This window comes from Rhineura floridana, chromosome 4 (genome assembly GCF_030035675.1).
Source record: "Rhineura floridana isolate rRhiFlo1 chromosome 4, rRhiFlo1.hap2, whole genome shotgun sequence".
Taxonomy (NCBI): Eukaryota; Metazoa; Chordata; class Lepidosauria; order Squamata; family Rhineuridae; genus Rhineura; species Rhineura floridana.
This window is the reverse complement of record NC_084483.1, coordinates 97,815,258-97,833,076: the sequence shown is the minus strand read 5'-3', so window position 1 is coordinate 97,833,076 and position 17,819 is coordinate 97,815,258. Positions and strand designations below refer to the sequence as shown.

The following is a 17,819-nucleotide window of genomic DNA, read 5'->3' as shown; positions in this document are numbered from 1 at the left end:
TGCCAATTCTGAATTGAGCCACACACCTCACAAACATTTGCTGATAGGAAGTGTGAGCAAGCTTGGCGTTGGTACTCTCCCATATACATGATTATATGAACAATAAAAATATGCACAATTATTTTTAGTTTTATACAGTTTAGTAAGTGTGAACAAATATATATGTGTCAAACAATGGATCTTTCAAAAATTGTGTAGTTTATTATAACCACAATAGTCCAGGAGTCTGAGATATTGAAAGGCTTGCATTCAAGGGATCAAAACTCCACTCCAGACGTAGAAATCCACATACGTTTCCTGACTTTCTAACATGCTGTACCCATCCCCATAAGTGGAGATTTAATGTCAGTGAGATGTTACTCGACCAATCGTGCTGCTACACTGTCTACATGTAGGCCTATATATGGCCCATGTTCTTTAACCCACTGATGTGAAAAACAAGGTTAAGGATGCCATCTTTACGCATCATATTCCAGACTAATTTCTATCAAACTTTAAAAAGCAGTGAAATTGGGAAGCTATAGTGAATGCACCAGGGGAGCAGGAGACTTGACCTCCTCTCTGCAATATTGTACTGCCCCACAAATTTCTCAAAATGCAAACACAATTTGGGTTGGTCTTTCACAGTCCAATCCACTTCCTGTGTAGCTTGGAAGAATTTGGTAACGTGTCCCTCTGAGCATATGGTGAGTGGTGGCAACACCTGCCATCTCCGAAGATGGAGAATTACATTTTTGTATGTTTGTGGGTATTCTTCTTACTCTGCTTCTTTTCTGTGTTACTACTGTTTCTACAGAGAATCTAACAGAAAATTATATTTCTCTCATTATTCATCCTAGAAATCTGTGTCAAATTTATTTTTATTAATTTCAAAGCCTTTTTATTGGTCAGTGTCATATGATGGTGAAGACTGCCTTTTGTGTTTCAAACAGGAGGTTTTGCTCTTTTTCTATCTTGGGCGCATTGTTGAATCTGAAACTGCAGTTTGATGTAACATCAGACTGACTACAATATGTTGCTACTTAAGCAAAACTTAAGAAAAACAGACTTGGCCTGCCCAAGATGCATGTTTTCAGCCTGCTACGCTTAAACTACTCCACTTAAGGAAAGGTGGGCACAGTCAATGAAAAACATAGAGCACACCTATAATTTTGCTAGAATATTTGACCTCCCACTGTTTTATTTTGTGCAAACTGAGACACTCCTCATGTCCACAGTAAACTATTCTGCAGAATAGTCAGTGCCATTATTCCACAATTGTTTTTGGAGCTTTTTTTAGTGTAGCAAAGTGTTGCTGTACTTCACATATTCACAGAAACATAAGCAAAAAAAAAAAAGATTTACTATAGGAAACTTCACTAAAATTGCAAAGGAAATCAAACATATTTAAAGTGACTATCTGAACTATATCAACTGTTTTAATATTGTTGCTTCCTCCCTGCTAAAACAAGATCAGCACAGCACATGTCTTGTTTCTGTTATTTGGGCTGATTACAGGTGTTGCCACCACTCGCCATATGCTCAGAGACACATGTTACCAAATTCTTCCAAGGTACACATGAGCTGGATTGGACTGTGAAAGACCACCCCAAATTGTGTTTGCATTTTTACAGATGTTTAGGGCGGTACAATATCTCAGAGAAGAGGTCAGGTCTCCTGATCCCCCAGTGCATTCACTATAGCTGCCCAATTTCCCTGCTTCTTCAAGATTGATAGAAATATCTGTTGGCTATAGGTACATTCTTAAACTGCAAAGTTTTTTGCCTATTAGTGAATTTCTTTGCTTTTTAATCCGGGAGGTAAGAATTGGGATCCTGTGCAAGTTTGCTGAGAATGGATTGATCATTTGCATGCTTATTCAGTTCAGTAGGATTTACTCCCCTGCAGTCATGCTTAGGATAGGTGAAACTGACCACAGGGGATGGGGAGGGGAGGAGGGGAGCAAGCAGGAGGGGGAGGAGGGGGGCAGGTTTGATCATTTGCATGTTTATTGAGTTCAGTGGGATTTACTCCCATGCAATCATGCTTAGGATAGGTAAAACTGACCATGGGGAGGGAGGCCTGGAGTTGGCAGGGGAGGAGGAAGAAGGAAAAGGGGAGTAGAGGAGGAAGGGAGGAGGAAGAGAGAAGAGAGGGGTAGGAGGGGAAAAGCAGGTCTCATCATTTGCATGTTTACTCAGTTCAGTGGGATTTACTTGTGTGCTAGCATGGCTAGGATAGGTAAAACTGACCATGGGGGAGGAGGAGGAGGAGGGGGAGGGGAGAGTAAAGGGAAGGAGTAAGCAGGGGAGAGGTGAGCAAAAGAAGGGGGAAGGGGGAAGGGGGAAGGAAGGGTGAGGGAAGGGGCAAAAGGGAGGTGATGAGTGGGAGGGAGGAGGGGAGGGCAGGTTTGATCATTTGCATGTTTTCTGAGTTCAGTAGGATTTACTCCTGTGCAGTCATGCTTAGGATAGGTGAAACTGACCTGGGGGAAAAGCAGGAAGGGGAGGAGAAGGGCAGGAAGGGGGAGGGACAAGGAGGGAAGGAGATTGGATGGGTGTGGGCACTGGGCAGAGGGGAAGCCCCTTTCGTTTCCAAAAGAAAAACATTGTGAACAGTATCATTCTTTTTCAGGGTTTCCCTCACTTTTTTATTTGACAGCAGGCACATGTAGCCTCCCACCCAAATTTAAACCAAAATTGTCCCTGGTCGCATCCACACCAGACCATTATTTCACTTTAGATAGTCATGGCTTCTCCCAAAGAATCCTGGAAAGTGTAGTTAGTGAAGGGTGCTGAGAGTTGCTAGGAGATGCTCTCTTCCCCTCACAGAGGATCAATCAGAGTAGCTGACTGTTAAACTACTCTGGAGCTCTGTGAAGGGAATAGGAGTCTCCTGTTAGCAACACTTCCCAGGATTCTTTGGGGGAAGCCATGACTGTCTCAAGTGAAATAAAGGTCTGGTGTGGGTGTAGTCCTGATTAGGTAAGCCCATCAGCTGTGAGTCTGGCTTTTAGAACACTGACAGTTGGTTCTTACTGAGCATGCCCCGCCCTATCATTGAGTTCAATGCTAAATTTCATAAATTAATTGAAAATCAGCCAGGCATTTTTTAAACTTTTAAACTGCAGATGAAGGTCAGAGTATGGGGCTAGGTCAGTAATAGGATTACAGGTACTCTGTGAACATGGCTGATTTTTAATTAGTTTCAAGAAATTATGAGAACTGACAGAAAAAAGTCCAAAAGGGGTCTGTTTTTTCCTCTCTCTCTTTTTACACTTTGAACTCTCGATTCTCTCTGACTGTTTTGTGTATAACCATGAAAATTTAGAGGGTTATTAAGCAAGTGTTTCTGAGTTCAGGACTGTAAGTTTTGTAAGGTTTTGTTTTGAAATGAGTTTAGAATCAGAATGGCATGGGGGTATTTTTAATTTAACATTGCGGAATGCGAAAAATCCACGATGTCTATAGTATACAGTCACTCTTGTGGCTGTATAATACAATTATATAACTGCTTAAGATTAGGATGCTTGATCTTACATGCTTTACAATTCTAGAATTTACATAAGTTATCCACTGTGGTACATGAACTCCCTCATTATTGTACTGTATAGTTACACCCATTCCACCTACACTATTGTATCAATTCTACTTTACTTGCTTGAACCTGATCATTTATTTTTGTTTTTATAATTAATGTCTATTCTTTAAGCATCCATATTATTCTTTGTGACATATTACATCCATGCAAAGATACTTAAATATGAGGTGGAAAAGGGTGGGGAGAGAGGTGGACTGGTGTTTTTATAGGAACAGACTTTGAGAGTTATCATGGAGAATGATGGTTTTTATAGGCCATACAGAATGCAAATGTTTGGCAAGTGTAGAGAAAAGTTGCCTGAAGAAGACTTGGTGGACAATTTGCTCGTTTGAACAAGAACTTATGCTTATTGAGTACCTGGGGCTGAAACATCCATGTTAGTTTTAAACAAAGAAATGAGGGTAATTCAGGTAAAAAAAAAAAGCCTGAGCAAAACATCTCTTCCCAATGAAAAGCCACTGAAGTGGTTGAATATACAGCTCAAATTCAGAACAAAGACATTTCTAGGAGTCAAGAGTATTTCATAAAGACATTGACCTACTAGTAAAGTTTCCAAAGGCATCTTGTTGCCAACTACATAACAGCACAGCTTTTTTTTCAGCCACGATAATACAGGAAGTTAAGATATACATTCTAATACACAACAGATCCCCCAAATACCACAAAAAAGGTCTTCAAAAATGTTACCAACAGAACTAGTCCCACCCCAACTAAAAAACAGAACGAAACCCCGAAAGAAAGATCTTATATGCAGTAGGTTTTCCTTTTTTAAAAAAAGCTCACTTACATAAGATTTTCAACTGGAATTAAGTTATAAAAGGTAAACATAGTTAATACATACTCAGTTGGCCTCTGTTGATAGAAATATGCAGACATATCTGTCATTAGTAAAAGCCATATTTAGAGTGATTTACAAAAGCACCTAGAGTGCAGTAAATAAAAACAGTGTGGTTAAGGAGCACTGTTTTTGTTATTTCTTTACAGTTATTACTTTTAGTAAGAGTTTCTTTTTTCCTGGCATTTTCCAGTTCCCCAAAGAGCCCAGTTCTTTTAGAAGTATTTTAAAATGTTTGCATCCCAGCCAATCTGGAGGGTTTACAGTAAAGCATCTTTTCTCTGCCAGCGGGTGGTTTTCTTACACAGCCAACTCGGCAACTGCTGAGGAGCAGAGTCTATTACCTGACACAGCCTTAGAAATCTTTTACAATTAATGAACAGCATGGTTGAGCCTAAAGGAAGTTACTTCAGAAAGTCCACATTGAATTTCTCTGATGTGTAACTTAGGATAGGTTAAGGCAAGTATGTACTATACAGCCTTTAGGACAAACAACTTGCTGACTATTGTCTGTTCCAAGGTCATCATGGCATCCTTAGTGTTTATTGACTAAGAAGACACAGCTCCAGACAGAATATGAAAGACCCTCAGAAACAACCAAAATGGATAAGATACGTTTCCTAATTCAGAGGCAGGAGCTGCGGGTGGGGGGGAGAAAGTAGACGGTGGCCAGAAGATGGCACCACTGCTTCTCCTTCTGAACCTTCTGTATAAGAATTTGGAAAATCCAAAATGGGATAGAAGGGATCCTGTGGGCTCTACTTGTGGGAAAATGAGGCCTCTGTGTTTGAGCATTCTTGTTGAATTATATATTGAAACAGAAGAGTTAGGACTTCTTCATTCTTTTGCACCCACAGGAGGCCATGCTGGAATATGTTCTTTGACCAGTCCTTCAGCCCAACCACAGACTTTGCTTTTGTCTACTTCGACCTAAAAAAGGGAGAAAAAAAAGAAAAAAAACTTTGGCATCACAAATGGTATACTTATCAAGCACTTTTAAAGTGATGAGAAGAATCTTCTGTTTCTGCTATGTACACCATGTCCATACTCAGAGTATATGGTGTATACTCTAAAAAATACCTACTCTACTTTTGACAGTAGCAGCGAGAATACCAATCACAGGTTAGAGAGGGGGTGCCAACCATGAGTCTGGGGTCCATCTTTCCGCTCCACAATACTATCTAACAGGTGACTAGCATTGCTAGAGGCTGACAGCCTCACACACCCGTAATGTATTTATTAGGGAGAGAAGCCCCCCTCTCAACTCCCTACAGAACCCATGATAAGTGTGAGAGTGCTTCAGGTCTCCCCCATGCCATCTAAGCTCTATGAATCATTACCTGGATCCGAGTGGCTATAAATTTAAATGGAACCATAGGGCTCACCTTATATGTCTATGAGGGTGACTAGGACAACAGTGGCACTTGTTCTAAATCTTAGGGGTTCAGTAAACTATAAATCAAACAAAATCACTCTAGCATTGCTCCTCTGAGGACCTTGGGAGAAGAGAAAAATGCAAATGCAGTAAGTAAATAAATAAAGGAAGGAAGGAAGCAAAGCTGCTAGAATATCATGGTCTGTAGCAGGCTTCAGAAGTACAGCAGTTCTTCTATTGGGACGACAAGAACATCAATACAAACAATGGACTTAATATAAATGTCCAAATCATAGTACTGAATTGAAGGAAAAAATGACCCTAATGGCAAATAGCATGATTTTTACAAACAATATCTTGCAATATCAATCTGCTGCTTGGCTGTAACAACTTGAGTTTATGATGACCTTCGTGGCCAGCTTGAGTGTGACGTTTTGTTTGTTACCAATGCTGAATGGTTATTTATTAGGGGTTGAAGTTGTGTCGTACCATATATGTTATGATTATGTAGTTGGGAGTGAGTGGATGGAAGTAGTTTTATATCCCCCTGGGTGAGAGCCTGCTCTGGTATAGAACTGGGCCCCTCTCATGTGAGATATGGCAGAGGAGTATTCTGTGGGTGTGGGGCATGGGTCCTTTCGTGCTTCAGAGATGGGAAGAGTATCTTACATGTGTATGCTTGGTAGTGATTCTTTGTATGTGGGCTGTTATAACATTGCTGGGTGCATGCAATTGATGTATAAATGGTTTGAGGTACTGAATGATCGTAGTCATTGTATGGAATAGATGGTGAGTAGCTGTACAAGTATGTATTGTGTTGGTTGTTATTTATATTATACTGCCTTGTAACACCTTTGACTTTTATATTGTGTTTACGTATATGGATATCGTTCATGTATTTTGCTTTGTAAATTAATGGTTTTATTGTTCCTTGTGTATTCTATTGTAAGACGCTTTGAGATCTTTCAGAGAGTAAGCAGTCTATAAATGCATATGATGATTCAGTCAAGTCATCAAATCTACATCTTCCCGGTCTCAGGGATTCTGCTTCATAAAACAAACTGCATTCATTCATCCCATTGGCATTATACAGAAGGGAGATCACTCCATGGCTGAAAGACCTCAGAAAATGACAGGAAAATTCTTCTGTAATGCAGAGCTGTTCTTGAGCAATTTTTTCCAACCCATTGGGCAACTGATATTAAGTACGTACTGTTATCTGTTCTCTCTCTTTTTTAACCAGCATATTTATTGTGAAAAACTGAAGGAGTCTGGCTTTCTACTACCTATTTATGTATGTCTCCTTCAAATGATTTCCTATTCATGTAGCCTATTAGTTTATTCTGCAATTCAAATTATATTTGGCATGCATTTTTAATTATCCATGTTGCAACGTTATTGTTGGGGTTCAGCTATCTTTTACACTATGTGATGGGGAAATTTGTAGTTCGTTGGACTGCAGGTCCTTGAGTAAAATCAAAGAAACAGGCTTGCAGCAAAAAGGTAGGCCTTTATTGGATGACAAGTGTACACTTGGTCAGTCTCCCTCTGAGTGAGTGGAGACCTGCCCCATGGCACTGGTTGCCTGGGGTTTTTATACATTTCAGGACAAAGACTTTAGCATCTACCAATCAGGATTTAACACATCAGTATGACACAGTTTGACATAGGCATTGCAGTATTGCACAGGTATTTGCATAGGTACTGTACTTTCTGCATCATGTTCTTAGTGAATTTGGCAATGTTCAGTACTTCACATAAAAGTATACTTTCACAGTGAGCTAAGCACTCCAGCTAATGAGCTAAGCAATCTAGTGGCTGCAATTCTTTCTACGTCTTAGAGATACCGAGATGTTCAGCACAGAGTTATCAATTGTTTTGAATACAAGTAGTTCCAAACAAACCAGCACAGTCAGGGAAAACAGCTCCGAGAAGAAGAAAAAAGGTTTTGGCTGGCTGCTAAACTTATTAATTTTTAAATTAAACTATTAAAATGTTATAAACCATTATAAACCTTTATAGCTTTATAAAGGAATGTTTTTTGCTTATTCCATATTTTGGCTTCCTCTTTGCCATGTCAAGAACATTATAGTGTGACTGGATGAAAACAGGTTGTATCATCATAGAAGAATGCCATCGGACAATGCCTTGGGCATAAGCAGGGCTGGCAGTTGATCATGCATCAACACACAGAATTTTGCTTGAAGTTTGGCAGATTATGGCAGCTGGTATATAAACCCAAGAGGGATGGACTGCCTTCAAGTTAATCCTGACCTATGCCGACCCTATGAATAGGGTTTTCATGGTAAGCGGTATTCAGAGGGGGTTTACCATTGCCTCCCTCTGAGGCTAGTCCTCCTCAGCTGGCTAGGGCCTGCTCAGCTTGCTACAGCTGCACAAGCCAGCCCCTTCCTTGTCCCCAACTGCCAGCTGGGGGGCAACTGGTCTCCTTGGGACTATGCAGCTGCACAGGTGGCAGGGCACGTAACCCCTGAGCCACTCACTGTGGGTGTGATCTTTAGCTGGCCCTTGACACCCACGAGACACGACCAGGGATTTGAACTCACAGACTCTGGACTACCAGCCAGGCTCTCCTCCCCACTGTTCTATACCAGTTGTATATAAACCCAAAGAAGGGTAGAAAAAACTTCTAAATCCTTCAGAAATAAGATTAATAATGCTTGTAGCTTTCCCATACATTCTACTCAGGGAGAAATTTGTTTGGTCTGCATTTTTAAGTGAACTGACTTAATTCACTCCTCCTGGACTAACACATGTAGAGGACTATAGTTATCCTTTGGATTACATACTTCTTCAGTTTTGCAATATAGCCTCCATCATGGCTCAGGCTCATGTGAACCATCAGGGGGGCAGCTGATCTGGCCCCCTCCAGGCAGAGACTGACCTCCTCTTTCACTGGCCAGAACGTCACCTCCTCCCTCTCAGCCATCCATGTTCAGGGCTCCCTGAAGTGGCTGAACAGAGAGCAACTCTGACAAGGGGAATGGTCCCTCAACAGAGATGTTTTCCTCACCATCGCTCAGAAATGGGGGATGCCCTGAATCAATCTGTTTGCCTCTGTGAACAACACTCAGACCACACCCTTCATATCCAGATATCAGGACCTCAGAGCTCTGGATGTGGATGCCCTTTCAGCCCCTTGGCCACAGGGTCTCCTTTATGCCTTCCCACCTCTTCCCCTTCTCTCCAAGTTTCTCTGCAAGGTCAGGGCTCTCCAGGCTCAGGTGGTGGTGGTGGCCCACTACTGCCCACACCAACCATATTTCTCAGACCCTCTCAAGCTCAGCTCTTGTCCCCCGTGGCCTTTACCCTTTCACCCAGACCTTCTTGCTCAAAGGCCCCTTCTCCATCCCAACCCAGCCTGGTTCCGGCTTCACACCTAGAGACTGAGTGGGGCAATCAAGAGGGGGGGGACTGTCAGACAAGGTTATCACCTCAATATTGACTTCCCATCATAATCCCAACAACAGGATTGATAAACTCTCCTGGAGAGCCTTCCAGAGATGGCATTGGTGCAAGATGGTCTCAGAGGGGGAGATGAGTCTACGGTTCCAGATTTTCTACAAGAGGGCCTGGATCAGGGTCTGGCCCCCAACACCCTGAAATGCCAGGCAATTGCCCTAGGCAGTGTGCTTCACCCTGTTGAGGGTTCTTCCTTCGCAGCCCATCCGAAACTCAAATGTTTACTTTGAGAGGCTGCTCCTTGCCTCCCCAAGGATGTACCGTTTTCCCTCCTGGGACCTCCCCTCACTACTGAGGGCTTTGTTGCAGGCTCTCTTTGAGCCCATTTGATCCATTCCTCTCAGGGAACTCACCTTAAAGACTGTCTTCCTCATAGCTGTCACTCGGCTAGGAGGGTTGGAGAACTGGGAGCTCTCTCTGTCAGAGAAAAGCTCTGCACCTTCCATACTGACACAGTGGGTTTTGCACCCCGACCCTAGTTTTCTTCCCAAGGTTAACACTCCCTTCCACACTGGGAGCAAGTCATTGTCCTTCCAAATTTTTGTCGAAATCTGGTCCACCCAAGAGAAAAGAGGTGGCATAAGTTATGCATTAGCAGAACCCTTAAAATCTACCTCAGATGCACTGAAAATTTCTGATGCTCGAAGTCCTTGTCTCTTACAAACAGGGCACCCAGGGGTTGAAAGTCTCCAGGTCTACCATTAACTGCTGGGTGGGAGACTGTGGAGTTTCAGCCTACAAATCACAATCCCTTCCTCCTCAAGCAGGCATCATGGCCCATTCCATCAGGGAAGCATCCATTACATTGGCCTCCACTTGGGCTCAGCTGACCACTTTCATGAAACACTGTAAGATTGAGAAATACGCATCCTCTGAGGCTGGCTTCAGCAGGTGGGTGCTACAGAGGGTCTTAGCCTAGGTCCACCTCCTACCTGGGATGGGTTGATTACTGGTTCTGTACATCCGTTTGTGTGAGCTTCACTCCTTGATAACAGAAAATAGAAAGCTGGATCTATAGTGAAGTGTCCTTCTGGACACAGTTTGAGGGGGGGCACTTTTCCCCCTCAGGGGGTTTCACTCACCCAAAATCCTGGTCAGGTTAGTTACAGCCCCCCAGGACAATCCTGGTCCCATCTCCCTCTGTTTTTTCTTTGTGTTTTTTATCTGTTCTCTGAAGTTCTTTTACAACTGAAAGTGTTTTAAGGCCAGCTGCTTTTATTCACGGCTTTTTGACAACTTGAAGTAGATGGGAGGGTTTATTTGATTTCTGGCCCGGAGGCAATGTTTTTTTCTAAAGTTTGACCCTGCCTCCAGCAGAAGTTAACCCTTTATGTGTGCTCCACTTCCCACCTACTAGAAGGACACCTCATGGTAGGTCCAGCTTTCCGATTTACTACAGTTTGTTGTGTTTAGATGATGTGACAAGCTGTAGTTAATAATATTTTTTTAAAAGCTTAAGAACATAAGAAGAGTCCTGCTGGATCAGACTATAGGCCCATCTAAAATAAATAAATCTAGTCCAGTGTCCTGTTCTCATTGTGGCTAACCAGATGCCTATGGGAAGCCTATAAGCAGGGCATGAGTGCAACAGCACTCTCCCAACAGCTTCTGAACTCCTTGCAGCCATGAGGGGAAGTGCAAGCACACAAACTCAAGGCTCTCCTATTGTCATTCCCAACACAACCACAATTTATCATGACATCTGAATGCAGCCATTGTGCCCTTCATGCTTTACTAGAAATATCAACAGTTTCATTGCCTTCTGTATATACTGAAAACTCCTTCATGTCAGTGAGAAAGTACAGAAGCAAAACTGCACAGAATTTTAAATGTTCCTCCTGTGTTTCCTTGTTCTTAGCTACAAGCTTCAAAATTTATATTGACTTCTTTTGCCCTACAGCTTCAGCTTTCTTCCCAGCCAGTGTTTGTAAACTCTGTAAATGCAATCAGCTACTCTCAAAGCAGAGGACATAAAGAGAATGGGATAATATGTCAGCTAGAAGGCTCCATATGTTGATGGCAAGGTGTGCTATATGAAAGGAGAAATGGGATTAGAATTGTTCTGAGTATCTAGGAGCCACAGGAAGAAATAAAGTTTTGTAAGCGTACAACACTAACAAAAGGTAAAAAACACATTTCTTTGGGCACATAAGCTGTATTTTGAGAAAGCCACCATATTTCATAAATATTCTGACAGCTGAGCATAATAATAGGATTGCTGTTTGAGGTTTTCACCTTGGAGTAAATTAAGGCTGATTATGTACATTCATCAACAAAAAAGCTGCCGGTAGGGGGGAATCCTCAGGGATAATTGTTTGAAAGATGCTTACATGGAGATGGCCAAATGGAATCTCCATATGAGAAGTTCGCATACCTGTCAATTGCTGGAAATGGCAGTGAGACCTTCTGTGCATCTAGGCCAATCCATGTGCTAAAAATTTAAATCCAAGATTCCCTACCTGTATAACAACATGCCCTGTTTAAAGGGGTTTTGTTGAACATTCCCTATAAAATGCTAAAGTTTAATCATTTGCTGTTACTAAGCAAATGATTTAAAGGGATATATGCCCCCTTGCAATGTTTTCTTTCATTAATTGAAAGCTATAGTTAATTAGGCCTGTTTTAGAAGTGCTGCCTGGAGAATAAGGTTCGTAGCTTTGGTTACCCCTAGTGTACACTATCTAGCTCAGCCTTGTCTACACACACTTGCATTGGTTTTCTATGGTTTGAAACAGAGGTGTTGCCTAGCCCTATCTGGAGTTGCCTGGAATGGAAACTGGGACTGTATGCATGCAAAGCTTGTGCCTCTACCACTGAGTTACAGTCCCTCTCCTTCCTCCTGCCTGCAATAAAGCCACCCAAATTCCAAACTAACCCTCTGATCCAGGGCCCTATGTGCATTATCAGATGTATGTGATCTTCTCAATTTGCAGGGGGATGTGTCTGTACATCCTCCAACTGCTGAAGGGAATTATAGAACTTGGAAAGGGTGAACAGGAAGGGAGGAAACTCCACATATGCATTGGAACCTGCACTACTAACTTCTGGATCAAGGTGAGTACTCAAAAGCAAGTCCAGTTTATTTCAGTAGAATTTACTTTCATGTTAGTGCACTTACTATCACAGCTGCCCACCTGTTAGTTACCTGAAGTTACACTGGTAACAGATGACCCAAAGTAAAAAACAACAACAAAAAACCTCACCAACTTAAATTCCCGTTCATGATGGGGTGGCAGTAGTCTACCCAGGGTCGGCTCCAGGCATGCGGGGGCCCTTGGGCATCAGCTTGCCCTGGCCCCCCGGTAGGTGTGTGTGTGCACGCGCATGCCCCCCAGTCCCCCACACGGCCCCCCTACTTGTCTAGTCTTTACCATTGCCCTTAATGAAGATGGTGGCCACGGTTTCCCTAAGGGGAATGAAGCCTCCGCCACCATCTTTGTTGATGGCACAAGTGCGTGCTACGTGCGCACATCTCTGTCATCAACTAAGATGGCGGCAGCAGCTTCAGTACCTTAGGGAAGCTGTGGCCGCCATCTTCATTAAGGGCAATGCTAAAAAGCTGGCTGACAGGTAAGTGGGGGCATGGGGGGCACAGATCACAGAAGGGGAGTGGAGGGCCCCTTAGTGGCCCCTCAGGGGCTCCTGCAAGTCCGGGGCTCTCGGGCCAGTGCCCAACCTGGCCACCCTTTAGAACCGGCCCTGAGTCTACCTACCTTGCAGGGTTGTTGTTGGTTGGACTCAGCCCTGGTAAGAGAGGCACGGGTTGTGGCTGGCTGGGTTCAATTGCTCTAGGCTTGGGAGTTGACCCCCCGGTAAAAATTCTGAGCATTCTTGACTGGCAGTTTGGAGGGATGGCCTTGCAGGCCAAATTGGGGACAGTATGAGGCCTCATTTGGTCCGTGGGCTGGCGGTTCGCCACCTCTGATTTAAAGACAAACTCTAGCAATCTGGCAGTTCATAGGGTATCTTGCAAGTTAGGTACTCACATATACATAGGCTGTAGTTGTAAATGAGATGTCTTCTGTGGGCCTTGATAGCCGTAAGAGTCAAATCCACCTATGAAATCAACTGAAAAAGGAGGAAAATGCTTTCATTTTTGACATTCTTGGAAGAGAAAGGCATCATCATTTTAAAACAAGCTTCCACATAGATTACATTGGCTAACCTCCCCCTGTCCTTAATAGTTTATTAAAATGGTAGTGATTGATTGTGGAAAATGCAACAAAGTATAGAATCTGCAGGGTAATAGCAGATTTTCATCAGAATGCCAGTCACAGATTATAACGATTTATCTATACACCATTGCTCTTGTTGTCTCTGAGAAGTCCCCCTGACTGGAATGTATAAATTACACATTTATTGGAGGCTGTAAACCATTAATTTGCAACCTCCAAGTTTTAACTGGTTGTGATTATTGTGTCACATCTGCTGCCACACTGTGGTACTATGAGTAACAGATGAAAGTAAACTGATACTCTTTGGAAAATGTTCATGGACTTTACAAGAAACCCATAAATTCCCATCAGTACTGAAGATTGTCTTAGATGGACATCATTAAATTTTGTGTTTCCCAAGGGAGGAACTGCATTGTTTCTTTGTCCCAGCATACCTCTGTGGAAACAGTGAATTTAAATGCCACTTACGCTACTGGTTAATTTTAACATTTTGTGGCAATGAATTCCATTTGCCTTTGCATTGCATAAAGAAATGCTTCCTTTTGCTTTCCTTGACCTGCTTCCAGTCGATTGCTTTCGATATCCTGAGTATTAGCATTCTGAGAGATTCTGCATCAGAATGGTTAGGTTGGGTTTATTGAATTTATGAATCGGGACAACAAAAATGTCTTTGCCTGATGCCAAAATGATAATAAAGTTGGCACCAGATGGTCTTTCTTGAGGAGAAAGATGGGGAATTGCTACAGAAAACACATGTCCTGCTACCCTCTGGACCTTCCTCAAAGGTGGCATGCAGAGAAGGGCCTCAAATGCAGAAAGTCGGTCCTTTAGGTAAAGGAGTCTGTTTTAGGATGTTGTAGGTCTATGGGAGTTGAGCACAATAGAGCAGTTTCAGAAGGACTGATGCCAATGTATACAGATTTGCAATACAGTTCACCCCTGCCCTCTGTCATCCTGGCACACTCCTACTTAGCTTTTTCAGAATCTGTGGTGGTGACTGGATTGAGCTAAAAGTTGCTCATGGCTTTCTTCTTTTCTCTAAACCCCATGCCAATTGCTGTCCTTTCTGCTGGGCATTTTGTCCTGGCAGCACCTAAAAGGTCACTAAAAGTGTCATGCAGCTTCTAAATTCTGATAGCATTGGCATGATATTGAATAAATAAAGCTCACTGACTGGATGACTACAGATGCTCTAAATCCTAAACTGATATATCAAACACCCTGGAGATTTGCTTTTGATCTTGTAAGAGCATCACCACCACTTGGGGCTCTAATTACATTTCTTCTTCAGCAACAAAACTAAAAATGCAGAGGCATAATCCCACTGATGTGAAACATCAAAAGTTTAGATTCACTTCTTTCAAGGAGGCATGATCTTAAATCTCGTGTAGACCAGTCAAATATATTATTTCAATGCGACTTAACTCCTCTGTGTAGAGGATTGTACAATTAGTTTATCAGTAAGCGTGTACATTATTCAAGCATGCTAATGCCTACATATGTAAGTTGCCTCTGCCTATATCTATATTCATTCCTCCTTTGCAGATGGCAGCAGTAGTCTGGGTGCCCATTTTGATATTACACAGTGTCCTCAGACAACAGATAAGCTGGCAACTGCCCACTGCAGCCTTCTAGTTGGAGAAATACTTCACATCTGTTCCTTCCAGTCCAGCTGAAAGGAATAAAATATTATTTGATTGCAATGATCATTTGTTTGTTGTAATAAATATTAATGCAGTCACAGTGTCTTTAGAGAATTCATAATTACCCTGCCCATCTCAAAAGTTGGGGAAAACAAACTCATTTCTTTACAATTCTGCATATTTGACAGCCAGCCCTGAAAAATGGTGAAAATATGGATGAGACTGAGTTATCTGGAAAAAACTTGCTTCTGAGGTGTCAGAAATGACTGTATCACAGGGCTTATTTTGGATATTTGCCAGTGAGCCTTTACCACTACAGAAAGGGGGGAAAAGATGAAATTATGTTATCTATCTAAGGAACTTTGTAGTCTTTATATATACTTTCTCTACAGTTCAGTTCCTTCATTTAGGGTCTGCCTGGTGAGCTGCTAATGCCCCTAAGGGAAGAGAGCCACCTAATGCCACTGCTCATTTTCAAGCCACTGCACATACTCAGTAAAAGAAAAAGGCACGTTTCCCATGCAACAATTCAGTATGTATTCATGCAAATAGTAGCGCATGCACTGATTTTTGCTGAATTGTTTTTTTCCTGTAGTAGGTTCCTCGTGAGTAAACCAAAGCTATCTTCTAACCTCTGAAAATTATAAGAAACAGGGTGCAATAGCAGAAGCTGCTGGACAAAACCCTCCAGGAAAGATGCAGATCTGGTCCGTGCAACTTCATTAAAACATGCCTGTAAAGTTGGATATTGCTATTCAATTTAAATCTATACAAATGTTTGCAAAACCTTTTTTCACAAAGAATGGCAACTATCCTAAACAGAAGGGACTCCATTAGCACAGGTATAGTTGTGGGGCTTAAGAGGCTTCAAAAAGGGTAGTAGAGAGTCAGCTGGAAAAAAACAGACGGGCACACAGAAAGAAAGTGATATAGTGTAAAGTAGCACAATCATTCATCTCATTTTCAGCCAGGAACAACATGGTAGTGAATGCTAACAGAACTGAAAGAAATTGTAAGACTAGACTCATACATCACCCAGCCAGTGTGGAGGCTGCTGATTACTGTGCTCATGACAACACTCCACATGGTGGGATATAACATTGTATTGTTCTCACCGTCTGCATGGAACATCTCTAGGAGAGAACTGCCAGCAGCCACCATGGACATGTAGCATTTCTTTGACTAGGTGATTCATGTGGCTGATTCATGTGATAAGTACAATTCAAGTATGTCCTGTAGTGCAGAGGCTGCCAGGTGGAAGCATTTTTCATCAGCCTCTACATGGGGTAAGTAACATATGAATTGAACTTAAATATCCACCTCTGCAGCATAGTATTATATAGCCATGAGAGTGGCTGCATACTATAGCCAGCATGGATTTTTTACATTCCACCATGTTAAATTGAAAATACCCCCCATGCCGTTCTGCTGCTTCCCATAAGCTCATTTCAAAACAAAATCTTACAAAATGTATAGACCTGAACTCAGAAATGCTTGCTTAACAACCCTCTAAGTTTTCATGGTGATGCACAAAACACTCAGAAAACTGTCAGTTTAAAGTCCAAAACAAGAGTAAAAAAATCCAGAGCCCTGCTGGACTTTTTTCTGTCAGAGTTCTCATAATTTGTTGAAATTAATTAAAAATTAGCCATGTTCACAGAGTACCTGTAATCCTATTACAGTAGGGCCCTGCTTTTTGGCATTCCACTAATATGGCACCAGCGAGGCGATCAGCTGTAGCGCAGGAAGCTCCAGCTGCCACGCTCCAGCTGACAGCGATCAGCTCTAGCGCGCGATCAGCTGTACTGTACAGCTGATCGTGCACTATGTCCCACTTTACGGTGAGTTTCACTTTTCGGCAGGGGCCTGGAATGTATCCTGCTGTATAAGTGGGGCCCTACTGTACTGACTTTGCCCCATACTCTGACCTTCATCTTCTGCAGTTTAAAAGTTTTTCTGGCTGATTTTTAATTAATTTAAGAAAGTTAACCTTGGCATCTATGATAGCACAGGCATGCTCAGTAAAACCAACTGTTGGTGTTCTAAAAGCCAGACTTGCAGCTCTTTGGCTTAGCTAATCGGGGGCACACCCATACCACATATTTATTCCACATTAAACAGTCCTGGCTTCCCACAAAGAATCCTGGGAAGTGTAGTTTGTGAAGGGTGCTGAGAGGAGACTCCTATTTCCCTGACAGAGCTCCAAGAGCCAGAGTCGTTTAACAGTCAACCCCTCTTCCCAGAGATTTCTGGTGATTGTAGCTGTGTGAGGGGAATAGGGTGCCTCCAAGCAACTCTCAGCACCCTCTCACCCTAAGGAGGGGCCTTTCAGGGTCCACTCTGCGCCACAGGGGCCCTTGGTCCGACCTGGCTGCCCTCTGGCACTGGCCCTGACAAGGACCATTTCTCAGCCACCTTCAAATTTTCTATTTTGTTTCAGCTATATTTCTGGAATGAGGCAAAATTCTTTTGGGGGAAAGATAATCCAAGTGGCCACCATTTTCCTTCTCCAGAAAGTCTTGTTCTGTGGTCCTTTTGAATTTTAGGAAGTTCAGAATGGCTGCCACCATAAAACATGGCTCCTCCTTTATCGTTTACTTGGTGCTATCATTATACTGGCCAGCAGCTGAATATACACAGAAAAACTTTTAGAGTAGGTTGAATGTTCCTCTAGGTACTAATTTTATTTGAGAGGTGTGATATTATACCCTTCCAAAGAAAGAGCAGTG

General features: G+C 42.5%; 1 protein-coding gene across 1 annotated transcript in view; it reads right to left on the bottom strand.

Moving 5' to 3' along the window:
- Window positions 1-4,519: 4,519 nt before the first annotated feature.
- Window positions 4,520-17,819, bottom strand: part of NKAIN2 (sodium/potassium transporting ATPase interacting 2) — an 848,791-nt gene continuing 835,491 nt past the window's right edge. Inside the window, exons 6-7 of the mRNA XM_061623744.1 lie at window positions 13,259-13,340; window positions 4,520-5,344 (exon numbers count right to left, since the gene is read on the bottom strand). Of these exons, the coding sequence (XP_061479728.1) occupies window positions 5,335-5,344; window positions 13,259-13,340 (92 nt within the window). The 3' untranslated portion in view covers window positions 4,520-5,334. The remainder of the gene's footprint in view (window positions 5,345-13,258; window positions 13,341-17,819) is intronic.